This window comes from Ziziphus jujuba, chromosome 1 (genome assembly GCF_031755915.1).
Source record: "Ziziphus jujuba cultivar Dongzao chromosome 1, ASM3175591v1".
NCBI lineage: Eukaryota > Viridiplantae > Streptophyta > Magnoliopsida > Rosales > Rhamnaceae > Ziziphus > Ziziphus jujuba.
In genome coordinates, this window is record NC_083379.1 from 1,989,943 (window position 1) to 2,003,230 (window position 13,288).

At 34.6% G+C, this 13,288-nt stretch overlaps 3 protein-coding genes across 6 annotated transcripts; 2 read left to right on the forward strand and 1 right to left on the reverse strand.

The window, feature by feature from the left end:
• The first annotated feature begins 128 nt into the window (after nt 1-128).
• LOC107428926 (uncharacterized) lies at nt 129-2,535 on the forward strand. The gene is made up of 3 exons (XM_016039562.4): nt 129-408; nt 1,862-2,062; nt 2,236-2,535. The coding sequence occupies exons 1-3, from the start codon at nt 298-300 to the stop codon at nt 2,269-2,271; spliced, it is 348 nt and encodes a 115-aa protein (XP_015895048.3). The 5' UTR covers nt 129-297; the 3' UTR covers nt 2,272-2,535.
• Nucleotides 2,536-5,506: 2,971 nt separating this feature from the next.
• On the forward strand, nt 5,507-8,517 carry LOC107428696 (RING-H2 finger protein ATL43). Of its 2 annotated transcripts, none has more exons than XM_016039367.4 (4): nt 5,507-7,384; nt 7,529-7,661; nt 7,757-7,821; nt 8,190-8,517. In XM_016039367.4, the coding sequence occupies exons 1-2, from the start codon at nt 5,883-5,885 to the stop codon at nt 7,557-7,559; spliced, it is 1,533 nt and encodes a 510-aa protein (XP_015894853.3). In that variant the 5' UTR covers nt 5,507-5,882; the 3' UTR covers nt 7,560-7,661; nt 7,757-7,821; nt 8,190-8,517. The 2 variants fall into 2 exon arrangements, with proteins under 2 accessions (XP_015894853.3, XP_024929812.3); XM_025074044.3 differs by having other exon boundaries at nt 5,510-7,436.
• Nucleotides 8,518-9,018: 501 nt separating this feature from the next.
• On the reverse strand, nt 9,019-12,852 carry LOC107427072 (pre-rRNA-processing protein ESF2). Of its 3 annotated transcripts, none has more exons than XM_048481015.2 (8): nt 12,656-12,852; nt 11,206-11,800; nt 11,032-11,077; nt 10,751-10,818; nt 10,223-10,312; nt 10,006-10,136; nt 9,343-9,495; nt 9,019-9,256 (listed from the first exon to the last, which is right to left on the reverse strand). In XM_048481015.2, exons 2-8 carry the CDS (start codon nt 11,798-11,800, stop codon nt 9,236-9,238), a joined length of 1,104 nt encoding a protein of 367 aa, XP_048336972.2. In that variant the 5' UTR covers nt 12,656-12,852; the 3' UTR covers nt 9,019-9,235. The 3 variants fall into 3 exon arrangements, with proteins under 3 accessions (XP_048336972.2, XP_048336971.2, XP_048336976.2); XM_048481014.2 differs by having other exon boundaries at nt 11,206-11,804; nt 12,656-12,849; XM_048481019.2 differs by lacking the exon at nt 12,656-12,852 and adding an exon at nt 12,268-12,507 and having other exon boundaries at nt 11,206-11,804.
• Nucleotides 12,853-13,288: the final 436 nt, after the last annotated feature.

The window sequence follows — 13,288 nt, forward strand, 5'->3', positions numbered from 1 at the left end:
AATAAAAACATTTATGTTAATATATTTTTATTTATATCTAACGTAAAGACTGTACAACAGAATTTTCGTGTAATAATAATGATAATAACAAAAAGAAATAGTAACAGCCAAAAAAACAAAAAGAAATAGTAAGACCGTACAGAGCACTGGGGGGTAATAGTAAGCCACGAACATACAATACAAAATTGCATTTTGTCTCTGTTATCTACAAATTCGTCGTCCCCAACCACCCGTTTCAGACTCTCTCAGACCGAGGAGGAGAAATAGCAGAAAAAGAACGGAAAAAGGCAGAGAAAAATGCCAACCTTGAATCTCTTTACCAATGTTCCTGTAGATTCTGTTGTGGCTTCTGACATTCTCAAGGACGCCACCAAAGCAGTTGCTAAGATCATTGGCAAACCTGAGTCTGTAAATCTCTCTCTCTCTCTCTCTCTCTCTCTCCCCCTCAATTTCTACATATATATATATATATATATACAGTCATATGTACATGTTACATATTTTACATAAATATATGTATGTAACTATCACGTTTCTGTTTGCTGTCTGTAACTTCATTTTGCTGGTTCGTGTCATCATGTGCGAATTCTTTTCCCTGTTGTTGATGACGATGATGATGATGCTGTTGTTATTGACTGTATACTGTTTGATAAAATTACTATGTCAATATTACTTTTCGTCCTTTTTAGTTGCTTGCTTATTGAGGTTGTAAATTCCCAACTTCTTTTTTTTACATAAAATTTTTCCCCCTTTTTTTTTTTTTTTACTTTTTTGCTGTGAAAATAAAATTGTTATTGACAAAGAAGAATTTCAATTTTCCAATTGCAATGGGTTTTGTTTCTTCAAAATGGGTTAGAGACCTGGTTTGCCACGTTGCAGAGAATTATAATCCTGCTTAATTTCTTAATTGGGTTATAACCGGAAGTGCATTTATTGAGCTTGGACATGGTTGTTATATTTATATTACCAACTGAATCACGCTAAAAGTTTATGTTTCTTAGTGTGCACAGTAGCATTAGGTAGAGCGTTGTTCTGTATTCCCCTGAATATTTATTGTGTTTGTTGTTCTTGTGTGGTTCGGTATAAGCCTCACATTGCATGCTGAAATCTTTACTCTCGGAGGCCTCTGATTAGGCAGGCAACCACTAGGCAATAACTATTTGGGTAGCTGGGCCTGATTGTAAGGATCTACGTGCTATTTACTTATTCTGCTATACTTTAGCACCTCTTTCTCTGTCGTTTTAAAGCGTGAAGGAAAATTCAAAATTAACAAATACGCAGGAAATTTTGAAATCCTAATGGATTAAAACTAATTCTTATTTGTGTTTATGATAAGTACAAGATAAGGCACTGACTTCATAAATGGTGAGAAAGATGCACCAGCCATAATCCTATCTTTTATGCTTAAATACAGAATATCATAGCTAGTAAAACAATTAAGATACTAAAAATTATACCTTATACACAATTTATAAGGAAATGCTGGTAAGTATTTTTGTGGGTCGCCAAACAATTGTTATAACAAAGAGTTAGATCTTGGTGGGTTCCACACGTAAGGTTGCTGATCTTCTCCAAGTGGGATCTATGTATCTGGTATTTCGGAGTCTTTATGGTCTACAAACGCATGAAACATGACTTGTAGCAAGCAGCAAGTTTTCACTTTGCACAGTATAATACCCCCTTTAGCTCAAAATGACAAGTTGGCCAAACTAATATCACAAGATATCGAGAGCAGGAACATTTATAATATGATGACTAGACCTTTAAAATACACTCTACTCATTTTCCTACTCTCTTTTGATCTAATATAGTGAGTTACATGGATATATGAATTCGTGTATTTTCTTTCTTAATGCTATAGTATGTGATGATTTTGTTAAATGGGGGAGTGCCAATTGCATTTGCGGGCACCGAAGCACCGGCTGCCTATGGAGAATTAATTTCCATTGGGGGCATTGGACCAAGTGTTAATGGAAAGCTGAGTTCAACTATTGCAGAAATTCTGCAAACCAAGCTGTCCATAGATAGCTCTCGCTTCTATATAAAATTTTATGATGTTCAGGTTAGTTCCATTATTTGTTTTGTTCTGTTCTATATTTTTCATGAACCCACTGGTAGTTGTGATGGTGTGCTAATCAGCTAAACTTCCTTTAGCTTCTTTTTGTAACTATTAATTTGTTGTTATTGCATGATCTACCACTCAAAGAGTTATATGTAAATCGATTTTGGTTGCAGCGGTCATTCTTTGGGTTTAATGGTTCAACGTTTTAACCACCATCTGTATTAAAGCACTTCGGTAGAAATTCTGAAGGTTGAAATCATGTGACTGAAGAACTATGATGATGGATTATCCTTTCCATTTTGGGTTGTATTTTCCGTTTGGATAAGAGAAAGGTCCATATACTTGATGGTATGTTTGATGGAATTGTTTAACTCCAGTTAAATCAGATGGTACTTATCCTGAGTTCCTTTCTTTGGTCTTTTTATAAAAATCCTATTTACTTTGGCGGCTGCTGGACTGCCATTTGGAGAATATTATACTACTCACGTCACAACAATTTTTAAGTTTGGTAAAGCCTTCGCACCCCAAATTTAAATATATATAAAAAATAAAAAAAAGAGATTAATTTTATTTATTTATATATGCCTTGTTTGGTTTCTGAGAAGCTGAATGACCAGAAAAACGAAGTTTCGCATCTATGAGTAAAGCTGAATGGTAATCTGAAAGTTTCCTTTGATTTTTATTTTTTTATTTTATTATTATTTTTTACTTCAATTATTAAAAGGTGAAGTAAATGCTGAGGGGACGGATATGTCTTTATGGGCTTCACGGTGGTAAAAAGCTTGTAGAATCCTCGTTGATTTAACCAAGACTAAAAAACAAAAAAAGGCTGTAAATTGCTCAAATGAACTTTTATTTGGTAAATCTTTATGGAAAATAATTTTACCACTTGTAAAAAGACATGTCACTCCTCACCATTTTCAAACTATCTTGAAGCTTGAATTTGGAATAAGAATTTCAGGTTATAATTGATGTTAGAAAACAAGCGAAGAAATTTTGCTCGCAGTCTTAAAAAAGTATCCCATAATATACGATAGAAAAAGCATTTTTCAATTCAACCAAATAAATTTGCAAATGCTTAATGTTTGCTCCAGAAGGAACATTTCGAGCTTATTTTGTGTAAAATATATGGGAAAAAACAATTTTTTTTTTCTTTTTTTTATGAAAAAGTGAGATAAAGCATTGGAGAAAGGGCACAAATAAAGTATGATATAATTTGAATCGAAAAATCTCGCGAAGATTCATGACCAACAACGGAGTTCATACTGCAATCTTTGCAAAGTGATACTAAACATGCAATAATACAATATTTCATATAACTTATTAGCATATTTTTTGGCATATTTGCATTCCACAACACTACACTAATTACCGATATGTTTATATATCTTATGTATTTTACGAATCTATACGCGGGAGGGGTTTTTACCAGAGGTTTATTACCATCAAACACAGGAGGAGGAAAGAGAAGAGAAGGAATTGGAGGTGAATAAGAAGAAGATGAAGTAGGATCATCAATGTATGCTTGTACTATGATTGGAATAAGAAACGTTGATTTCATCATGATCATAACAACAAGTGAATTTATGATCACCTTGTTACCATCCATACATATCTCTATTCTATGGCTTTTGAATTCTTGTATTTCTTGAAGTTCAACATCTATATACACTAAAACCACAATATATATATATATATATATATATATAAGGTTTATTTTCAAAAGAATTTTACAAATTAAGATATTGCATTTATGTTTGTCATAAATGTTTAACCAATTTAACATAAATGATAATAGGCAGCCTTTTATAGTTTTTGAATGAGATGTCTTTCGGATTAAGTTATTGAGTTGCTATAAAGAATAATAATAATAATTATTGACTTTTGGTTAATTTCTTAGTCAGAATATTATAATAGTTCAATTGCATATTGACTTTGATTCTTTACTAGTGTTTTTTTATATTATGGTGGTTGTCTTTTACTTATTATAGACCATGGAGTATACTTCAAATTTTCTTCCTCGGTTTGAATCAATTGGGTAATTAGTTTGTTAAGAGTTTTGAATTCAACTAATTAATGAAAGAGAAAAAAATAATAATTTCTTTTAAAAAATTATCATTATAAAAATAGAATGCAATAGATCTCCTTTTTAATTGAAAATCTTCCGTAAATTTTTTAGGATTAGAATAATGTCTTACTTGAAAATTTAATGAAATAGCAAAGAGACAAAAGCCAAGGGAGAATAAACAATTCCCAAGGAGCATGATGGAAACGACAAGCAGCAATGGGGAAACGGTGCCGTATAAATGTATTTTGTAATTAAAAAGAAAAAAGAGTGGAGGCGGTAAAAGACAGCGAGGAAGAGGACGGCATCGAGAAAGGCAAAGAAAGCGGAGCAAGCATTGCGTTTGTGGCGCATGTTTTGCTGTTGGTTGGAGTTGCAAGCAGGCATTTCTCACGTGCTCCTCCTTCCACCCTCTTACACTTTCTCCAATGTCACCCCCTCCACAATTCACCAAACTTTTCCATCACAAATTATTTTTGCATTTGAATTAATTCCATCCACAATATTTGTACATACATCTATATTAATTGGTTCTTTTTTGATTATTTTACAATAAAAAATTATATGATAAAATTGAAATCAAAATAGTCTATAAAAAATGAACTCATAAATTATATCAATTTCAATCAAATTGCTATTTTACAAAAGGAAAAGAAAAATAAAGGACAATGCATAAATTGATCCCCTTAAGATTCTAAGTTTAAAACCTGAATGTTTGGCATTCTTTTTTGGACTCATAATACTACGTTTCTTAATATTAGAATATCTACAAAAATCAAATTAGTGGGAGCTAAGTTTCGTTCTAAGAGAGAGAAACAAAACTACTGATTAAACGGTTATTGAAATGTGGCTGGAACACTAATTTACCTTAGGATTTCTGTTCCTTTTTTTTTTTTTTAATATTCAATTTAAAATGTTGTAATCCTGACTTTTGTTTAATAAAATTTATTTTTGACCCAAAAAAAAAAATGACAATATGAAAATCATTCATAAAGTAAAATTTCAAGGCCAATTTGTACATTAAAAAAAAATATATATAGTTTTAGTAATCTTTGGTTTTGATTGAACTAGAAATTATTACTTCTTCAAGTATCAAATATTAATTTACTCCATCGTATTGAGTTGCACCTATGGTTAACATTATTGAATTTGTAACAACCAAATATATGGAGAGAGTCACATCATGATTTAATAATTTCAAATCCACTATAATTGGACTTGAAGAAAATCCAAAAAAACATTATTAAATCTCAAGTAAAAAAATAATATATAGATTATAAACAATAAACATACATAAATAAATCACAAAAAGTTTATTTTTATAAAGTTTGCATTAGCATTGTCTTATAATATAGTATATTTACTGAAGTCACTATCTATTACAATGGAAGAGAGGGGAGAAGGGTTTAAAGTGTGATGTTGTGTCATTGTCTGTCGTCCAAACAAACAGCCGGCATTTACACTTGTTTATTTATTTATTTATTCAAAATATTCAAATAAATAAATTACCTAGTTTATTTATTATTTAAAAAATAATAATAAAAAATAAAAAGATGATGATGGAGTTTTGTTTGGTTAGATAGATGTCTTTGTCTTCGTCTTCTTTGTATCATTTTGCTCATCAGCGCTCCTCTTCTTTTGTGTTCCCACGAGAATCTCCTTCTTCTCACCTCCCCGGGGACCCCTTGTCCAAACCTCCTCCAAACAAATACCAAATTGCCGGATTTTGCTTCTTTCAATTTTTTCCAAACCCACATGGCTCGCCATTTTTGTTCCTTTTTCTTCTTCATCTTCTTCCTCCTCCGAACTTCTTCAGCACACAATAATACACTTGTTCTTCGTGATACCAATGGCGCTTCCTCCAATGGCAGTGTTATCTCCATCCCTTCTCCTTCTTCTTCACCACCACCACCACCAACTCTTCCTCCTCCTCCTCCACCCAATCTCGTCAGGACTAAATTCTCTCCGTTTCGACCCAGTATAGCCGTTATAGTGGGTGTTTTAACAACCATGTTTTCCGTCACTTTGCTTCTTCTTCTTTATGCCAAACACTGCAAGCGCAGTGATCTTATCGCCGTTGGCTATGGCGGTCATTCTTTGAACTCCAGAGTTGGTGGTGGTGGTGGTGTCACTCCTTCTTCCTCCTACGCAAGGAAGAACTCCGGCATTGACCGTTCCGTTATCGAATCTCTGCCCGTTTTCAGATTCGGATCCCTTATGGGTCAGAAGGATGGGCTCGAATGCGCCGTTTGCCTCACCAGGTTCGAGTCCTCGGAGGTCCTCCGTTTGCTTCCCAAATGCAAGCACGCTTTCCACGTCGAATGCGTCGATACGTGGCTCGACGCCCATTCCACCTGCCCCCTCTGTCGGTACCGGGTCGACCCGGAAGATATCCTCCTCGTCGAGGACTCCAAGATCTTGAACCAGAACCAGAACCACCAATTGTCACCGCCGGAACCACCACCACCACCATTGGAAGAAGCCGAAGCAAACGGCACCGTTTCGGATATAGAGAGCCAAAGGAGCGCCGGTGGAGAGTGGGAGACGGCGAACTCGGGTTACCGGAGGGTTTCGGGTCGGCACTCGTCGGCGGGCGAAGGGGGGACCGGGTTTTTACAAGTGCTGGTGCAGAAACCGGGTGGGGAGTCGGGTCATTGTGATACGGCGTCGTTTTATAGGAGGTCTCTGGATAGCTGGAGTATGCAGAAGAAGAAGAGGAAGGAGTCCGTAGCCATGGGATGTTTTGACAGACCCAGAAAGGACGGGCTGCTTTTGACCGAAGAAAAGACAAGGAACAACAGCTCGGAAGAGAGGAGGGTGGAGCACAGAATCATTATCTCCCCCGGGTGCAGTGGGTTCCACCAGAGATGGAGCGATGTACAGCCGTCCGATCTGCTATATCTACGGTCAGAAATGATAATCAGTGACAGCCGTAGGTTTTCAGGAGGATCATCGAGGGCGTCGACAGTGACGCGTCAGCAGAATAATATGCTGGTGGCGTTGCAGAGGAATAAGAAAGGAGATTTAGAAGAAGAAGAAGAAGGAAATGGCACTGGCATAGGCATTGATGGGAACAGGTGGAGTGGCAGTGGCAGTGGCAGTGGCAGGACAGTAATAAATTCGAGAAGCGTGTCGGAAATCACGGGCTTAAGCAGGTTTTCCAACAGACGCTTATCAGACAGTAATGACACCCAACACTGTCATCATCATCATCATCAGCAACTACAACAACAGCGACACGCCCGCCTCCTGTCCAGGTGGTTGGCCTTCATTTCTCACTCCCGCCCACCTCCTACTACTTAACCTAATGTAAAATATCTCTATTTCTCTATTTTCTTTTGAATAATTTTTTTGTATGTGAATACATATATGTGTATATATATATATATTTGTTTTCTCAGATTTCATGTGGGTTTTGCAAATGAGGAGTAGTTTAATCACGCTCATAAGCTCCTTGAAAGAAGAATGACAGGGAAGAAGAAACTGGGTTATCTCAAACAACGTCTCAAAATTAATATTTTGATGGAGTAGGAGGTAATGTAGATTAATATAAGGTTTGTAACTTTATATTGTTATTTTTATACCAATATATATATATAACTGTACTGATTTTTTGATGTATAATACAGGCTTTTATAAGGAGGGTGTGCCTTGGCCAAGAGTCGAGACCCGTTTCCGGCGTATGTGGTAAATTGTAAGTCCATTTTTTGTCGATGACAAGTATTGAGGATAATCGAATTTGGATCCGGGGAGGCGATGGATATTTTTTTTATTTTTTTATTTTTTTGGGTTTTCACTGGAATTCACTAATTGTGTCTTTTTCCGTGTTCTACTTGCTTTTCTATTTGATTTTGACACAAGTATTTATCCACAATTGGCTTTATCTGAAATTTATGTTTAACTTTGTGGGTTCCCCTTATCATTGCTATCATGGACTAAGGCAGATAGAGGGAATCCACATATTCATATCACTAATTTCATTTAAGAATTAAAGTGCAATGTATCGGAAATGAATGGGTCTTCATAATTCGTTTTTATTTTTATTTTGGTTGGTGATTGCAGTAATTGGCTTCAAGTGGGTTTTGCGTGCCCCCAAGGTCCATCAACCACAAGATATAGCAGAGATGCTCAGGCTGCTGCAACTTGCTTCCTTTTTTATTTCTATTTTTTTTTTTCCCGTTTGCATATAATATTTTGGCTTAGCAGTAGCAGAAAATTAGGGACTTCTCAACATAATTTCGCCAATATATATATTTTTCATTGGTACACAATTTATTTGTTAGGTCCATTCGAGGTTATATACAAACCTGTTATTGTAATCCACTTCTACCACAGAAAACACTATATGTTCTTTATTTGATTTATTTTAGAAATTTAGCTTGCAACTGTATACGGTGTGAATTTCTCTTATACCAATTACATTCTAGGATACATATAAATAATAAATATATTAAATATGTTAAGAGGAATCAAGTCAGTTCATTATATATATACATATATAATCAATTAATTTTGTGCGAGTTTAATGGGATTTAAATAGTTTCTTTAACAATGTCAACTCTACATTATCAAACCATAAGCAGGGGTAGAAATTCTTAAACTTCAACCCCCAACATCTTGATGCATCGCATACGCAGCCTAACATACCAAAAGCCATAAAACCTTTATGTTGATTGAAAGATCTTCGTCAAATACCGGACTTTGCCTTTTTTTCTTTTTTCAGGAATTCCTCATATCCAATGCAGCTTACCACAAGCACCCCATCCCATACGACTAGTTGGGGGTGCCGCCCGCCGGGGGGGGGGGGGGTCTAGATGAATATTCAAGACAGAAACTTGCAACAGTATAAACAGTAGTTGAAAATTGTCCATCCTGCGACTGGGGCAGCACGAAACAGTAACCACATTGTTTTTATCCCCATAAACAAACTTCTCTGAAAAGGTGATTCATTAAATAAATTCAAGTACAACGGTCACTAGGTCACTATCCTTTTGGAATTTTTAGTTCACAAAACTGGGTAGTGAGTTTCCCTAATCTCACTAATTCAAATTACAGACACCCGCATAACATCTTTTGTACTCGGTCTTCAAGTATAATAATCCCTTGAATCATTGAAGGCCACCAAATACCTACAAATGGAATTATTATTAGCGAAAGCTTCAATTTATAGATCAAGTTATAATATATGGCTGTCTATTAACAAAATGGTGCTCACCCCAGATAAGATATCTTTAGAAAGTTGAGGTTTGCTATGTGCAGCTATGTCTGCAATAGGTCGCGTTTGTGGGAATTGTCGAACTACCTTTGATAACTGTTGGCCTACTGGGAGATCGGAACCTGTTCCTGAATCTTGTTGGTGCTTTTGCTTCTGTAAGAGGAGAGCATTATTATACAAGGTGGAAACATGGTCATACTTCTTAAAAAGCAAATTATTTGGTAAAAAGCATCATTCCTGGAATTATTTGCACTGTCCAAATATTCATGGTCCATAGTTTATAGAGAGAACTAAAAATAAATAAACTGAAAAGCATCCTGGAATTCAAAATGATATGAGCACGAGTGCACGACATAATGGTAATCATATTCAAATTCCTCCAATGATATCAAACTCGTAACACAGGGTAAATGCATCTCTAAATATTAATTTCAATACACTAAGACAATTAGGGCTGTTTGAAAACAAGCCGACTTCTAGAGGATCATCAGTTAGCATTAAATCTAGAAAAGCATCAATCACTTCCCCCATTCTTGTTAAACACAAAACAAAAGAAAAGGAAGACAAGGAAAACAAAAATAAACCCCAATTCGCGTATCCAACACAAGGAGTCTAGTTAAATGCACCAAAATTGAACCAGATTAAAGTTTACTAGTAGAGTACCTTCTTCAGTCTTTCTTCTATGGCACTCAAGGCACGGGACTTATCAACTTTGGAGAGATAGAAGTCCCTTTCCTTTTTAGCAGCAGAAATTTCTAAAGCCAATTTTTGCTCCCTAATAGCATTTTTGTAAGCTGTAGAAAAACATTCTAACTTTAGCTCATAGTCTAAACACTATGATATATAGTATTAATACAAAATATTTGATGAAGGTTCATACCAATCTCTTCAGTAAGATTATCCCACTTGAATTTACTTAGGTACTTGATATTCCAAATATCGTAATAAAATGATGACCTCTTCTTCCCGCCTGAACACAATAAAAAGTAGATATGAAAAATTAACTACAAGAGAAAGACAATGGACTTATTACAGGCAAGCACACAGATACAAAAAGGGAACAAAATACAAGAACATGAATTGTCAACGCTACATAGTCTTAGATGATGAACAAGAATGCAACATAATGGTGCCCCAGAATCATACCACCAAAGTAAATTACTTGGTGGTTTCTTTCATGCTTGCAGAAGAAAGAGCAGGGGGGATTGAATGAGAATGGGGGCATCCAGTGCTCTCCATACCATAAGCCACTTAGCGCATTACACTATGTCAAGTGTGTGTTGCGTGTATAGTATTAGACTACTACATATAAATGTAAAGTAATAAGAGAGAGAGAGAGAGAGAGAGAGAGAGAGAGAGAGAGAGAGAATATATACAAACAGTGAAGTATTTTGATTTGTGCATGTACCTATTTGTTCACCATTTAGCATATTAGCAACCCGCTTAGCAACCCCTTTATCCGAAAATTCAACCCATCTACATTGTGTGAAATGACAACCAAATGATTATATGCTTATAATTACAAAATAACGTCTTCAACAACCAAAATAAACAAAAAAGCTGGATTTCATAAACTTAAAACAAATAAAAACCAAATTTACTGGCTCAAACCAAAAATATGACTTTGATTTGGTTTTGGACTGCTAATTTAAAGCTACTAGTATGACATAAACTCATAGTCACACATACCCTTCTGAAAATTCTTTCCGCTTGCGACGTACTTGAGCAGCAGCATCTATAAAATAAATCAACTTGGTTAACTAAAATGAATGTGCAATCAACAAAAAACTTTTCACTTGTTGCACATCTAATAGAAATATATGAAAGAAAAAAGAAGAGAAAAATAAGTAGATTATTGATTACTTTCTCTTTCAGGAGTAAGATAAATCCTTTGTATATCTCCATATTGAGAAAGAATATGCCGAAGCTGCAAATGATTCATGTGAGGAGGAATGCGACTCAAGTAGCAAACCCCACGTTTTACAGCCTTAGCTGCTTCCTTTAGAAGCCGTTTCTTCCTTTTGTTCTTCCTGATTTCTGCTTTCCCATCACTGAACTGCAAAATCCCCTCTTCCACACTGATTGTTTTAATGCCCTCTTGTGCTTCCTCACCCTCATCAGCTTCCTCTGAATATCGTTTCTTTTTATCCTTCTTACTCTCAGCCAAACCATCACCACACCCATTTGGTGCACTCTCCCGATTCATCTCTTCTTCCTCTGCAGTTTTAAAATTTTCCTTCAACGGGTACTTTTTCTTTTTAGTTTTCCTATCTCCTTCTCTTCCATCATTGGATAATCGATTTTCCTCCTCTTGAGGATTCTTCATATGATTTAGCTTTTCTACAGCCTCAGCAGCATCTTTTACAAATTTTTGCTTCTTCCCACGTTTCCTACTCTTTTCCTTCTCATCATTACATTCTCCATTCTTGCTATTAAACTGGAGTTCATCCTCTTCCATCTTGCTAATGAAACAAAGTTAAACACACCAAATAAACATACATAAAGCCAAGAAATTATACTTTATTGAAAAAAAAAAAAACCCAATAAATTATAAAAAAGTCCTAGTTAATGATTACAATGGATTATGTGACAATGGAAACAAACTATGTATGTACCTAATCTAAAAATTAATAGTATTGTGGATAATCATGCAAATCCTAAATTTCCCAAATCGTGATTTAACTTCTCTTTATTTTTTATCTTCCTAGTATCAGTATTCTCATTATAAACCAGCAAAGCCTTTTAGGTAAAGCAGAGTATGGCCAGCATAAGCTATTTTAACTTAAAAACAAAAAAAAAAAAAAAAAAAAAAAAAAAAAAAAAACAAAAGGTGCAAAAGTTATGCTTCAAATAACCAAACCCAAAAAATAAACAAATGAATAACAACATAATGACAGAGCCCCATTAAAGATGACATATTTCTACCATCTTTAAGCTCCCTTAGCTTCTTTGAATAAAAAACACTTGGTCCAATCGCTTGCAATTTCTTTTACAAACCTAACATACTTTCTAAATCTCAAACCCAGATTAATAGCGAGGCCGGCTGCTAGAAGAATGATAAAGTTATGAAATTTAAAAACCAAAAAGAAAAAAGGAAAAGAGGAAGAGATTCAAACATTCCAATGAGAAATCACATAAATGAAAACAATGAAAACTGTAAAAGAGTTCATCTTTCTTTAACGCTGTTTTCTTATTTACATATAACTTTTCTAATTTAAGAAAGGTGAAAGGGTGAGAGGTGGGAAAGTACGTAATACCCACTGAAAAATATATCTATATATATATATATATATATATTTAAACAAACACTTACCTTTAGTCACTGAATCAAATCCTCCTGCTCCGCCTTGAGAAACCGTGTGAACAGTATAGGAGGTCTGAAAAAATTGCAGAACACAAAGTTTTGCCGATGATGAACCTGAAGACCAAAAAGAGAGTTTCCTTCTTTTTATTAAACCTACTCAAACGCACCGTTTTCAATATAACTCCCTAACGGAGTGTGGTATGTCTTCAATTTGGCTCTCTTGACGTGTGCAATGACATTAAAACCTTTATAAGATGGACAAACAATTTAATTGTTTTAATTGCAATTTTTTATTTATATAACCCAAAAACCAAAAACCTTTGTTCTACAACCATTTTATTACCTAAAATCCCGATTTATACACAGTCTACACCGATTAAATAAAAAAATGTATCTATATATATATATATATATAAATATATACACACACCCCCTATACAATAAAAGCTAATTTATATTCGAAAAACCATGCCTAAATTCAATATAAAACAAACAAAATCCTAATTCAATAGCAAAAAGACTTTAAATTGTAAAAATTAGTTCCAAAAAATAAAATAAAAAAAGAATAACTTGAGTTACAATATCTAAAACAGTAAAAAAATAGCGGTCTTAAAAAAAAAAAAAAATTGAAATCAGTTCAAG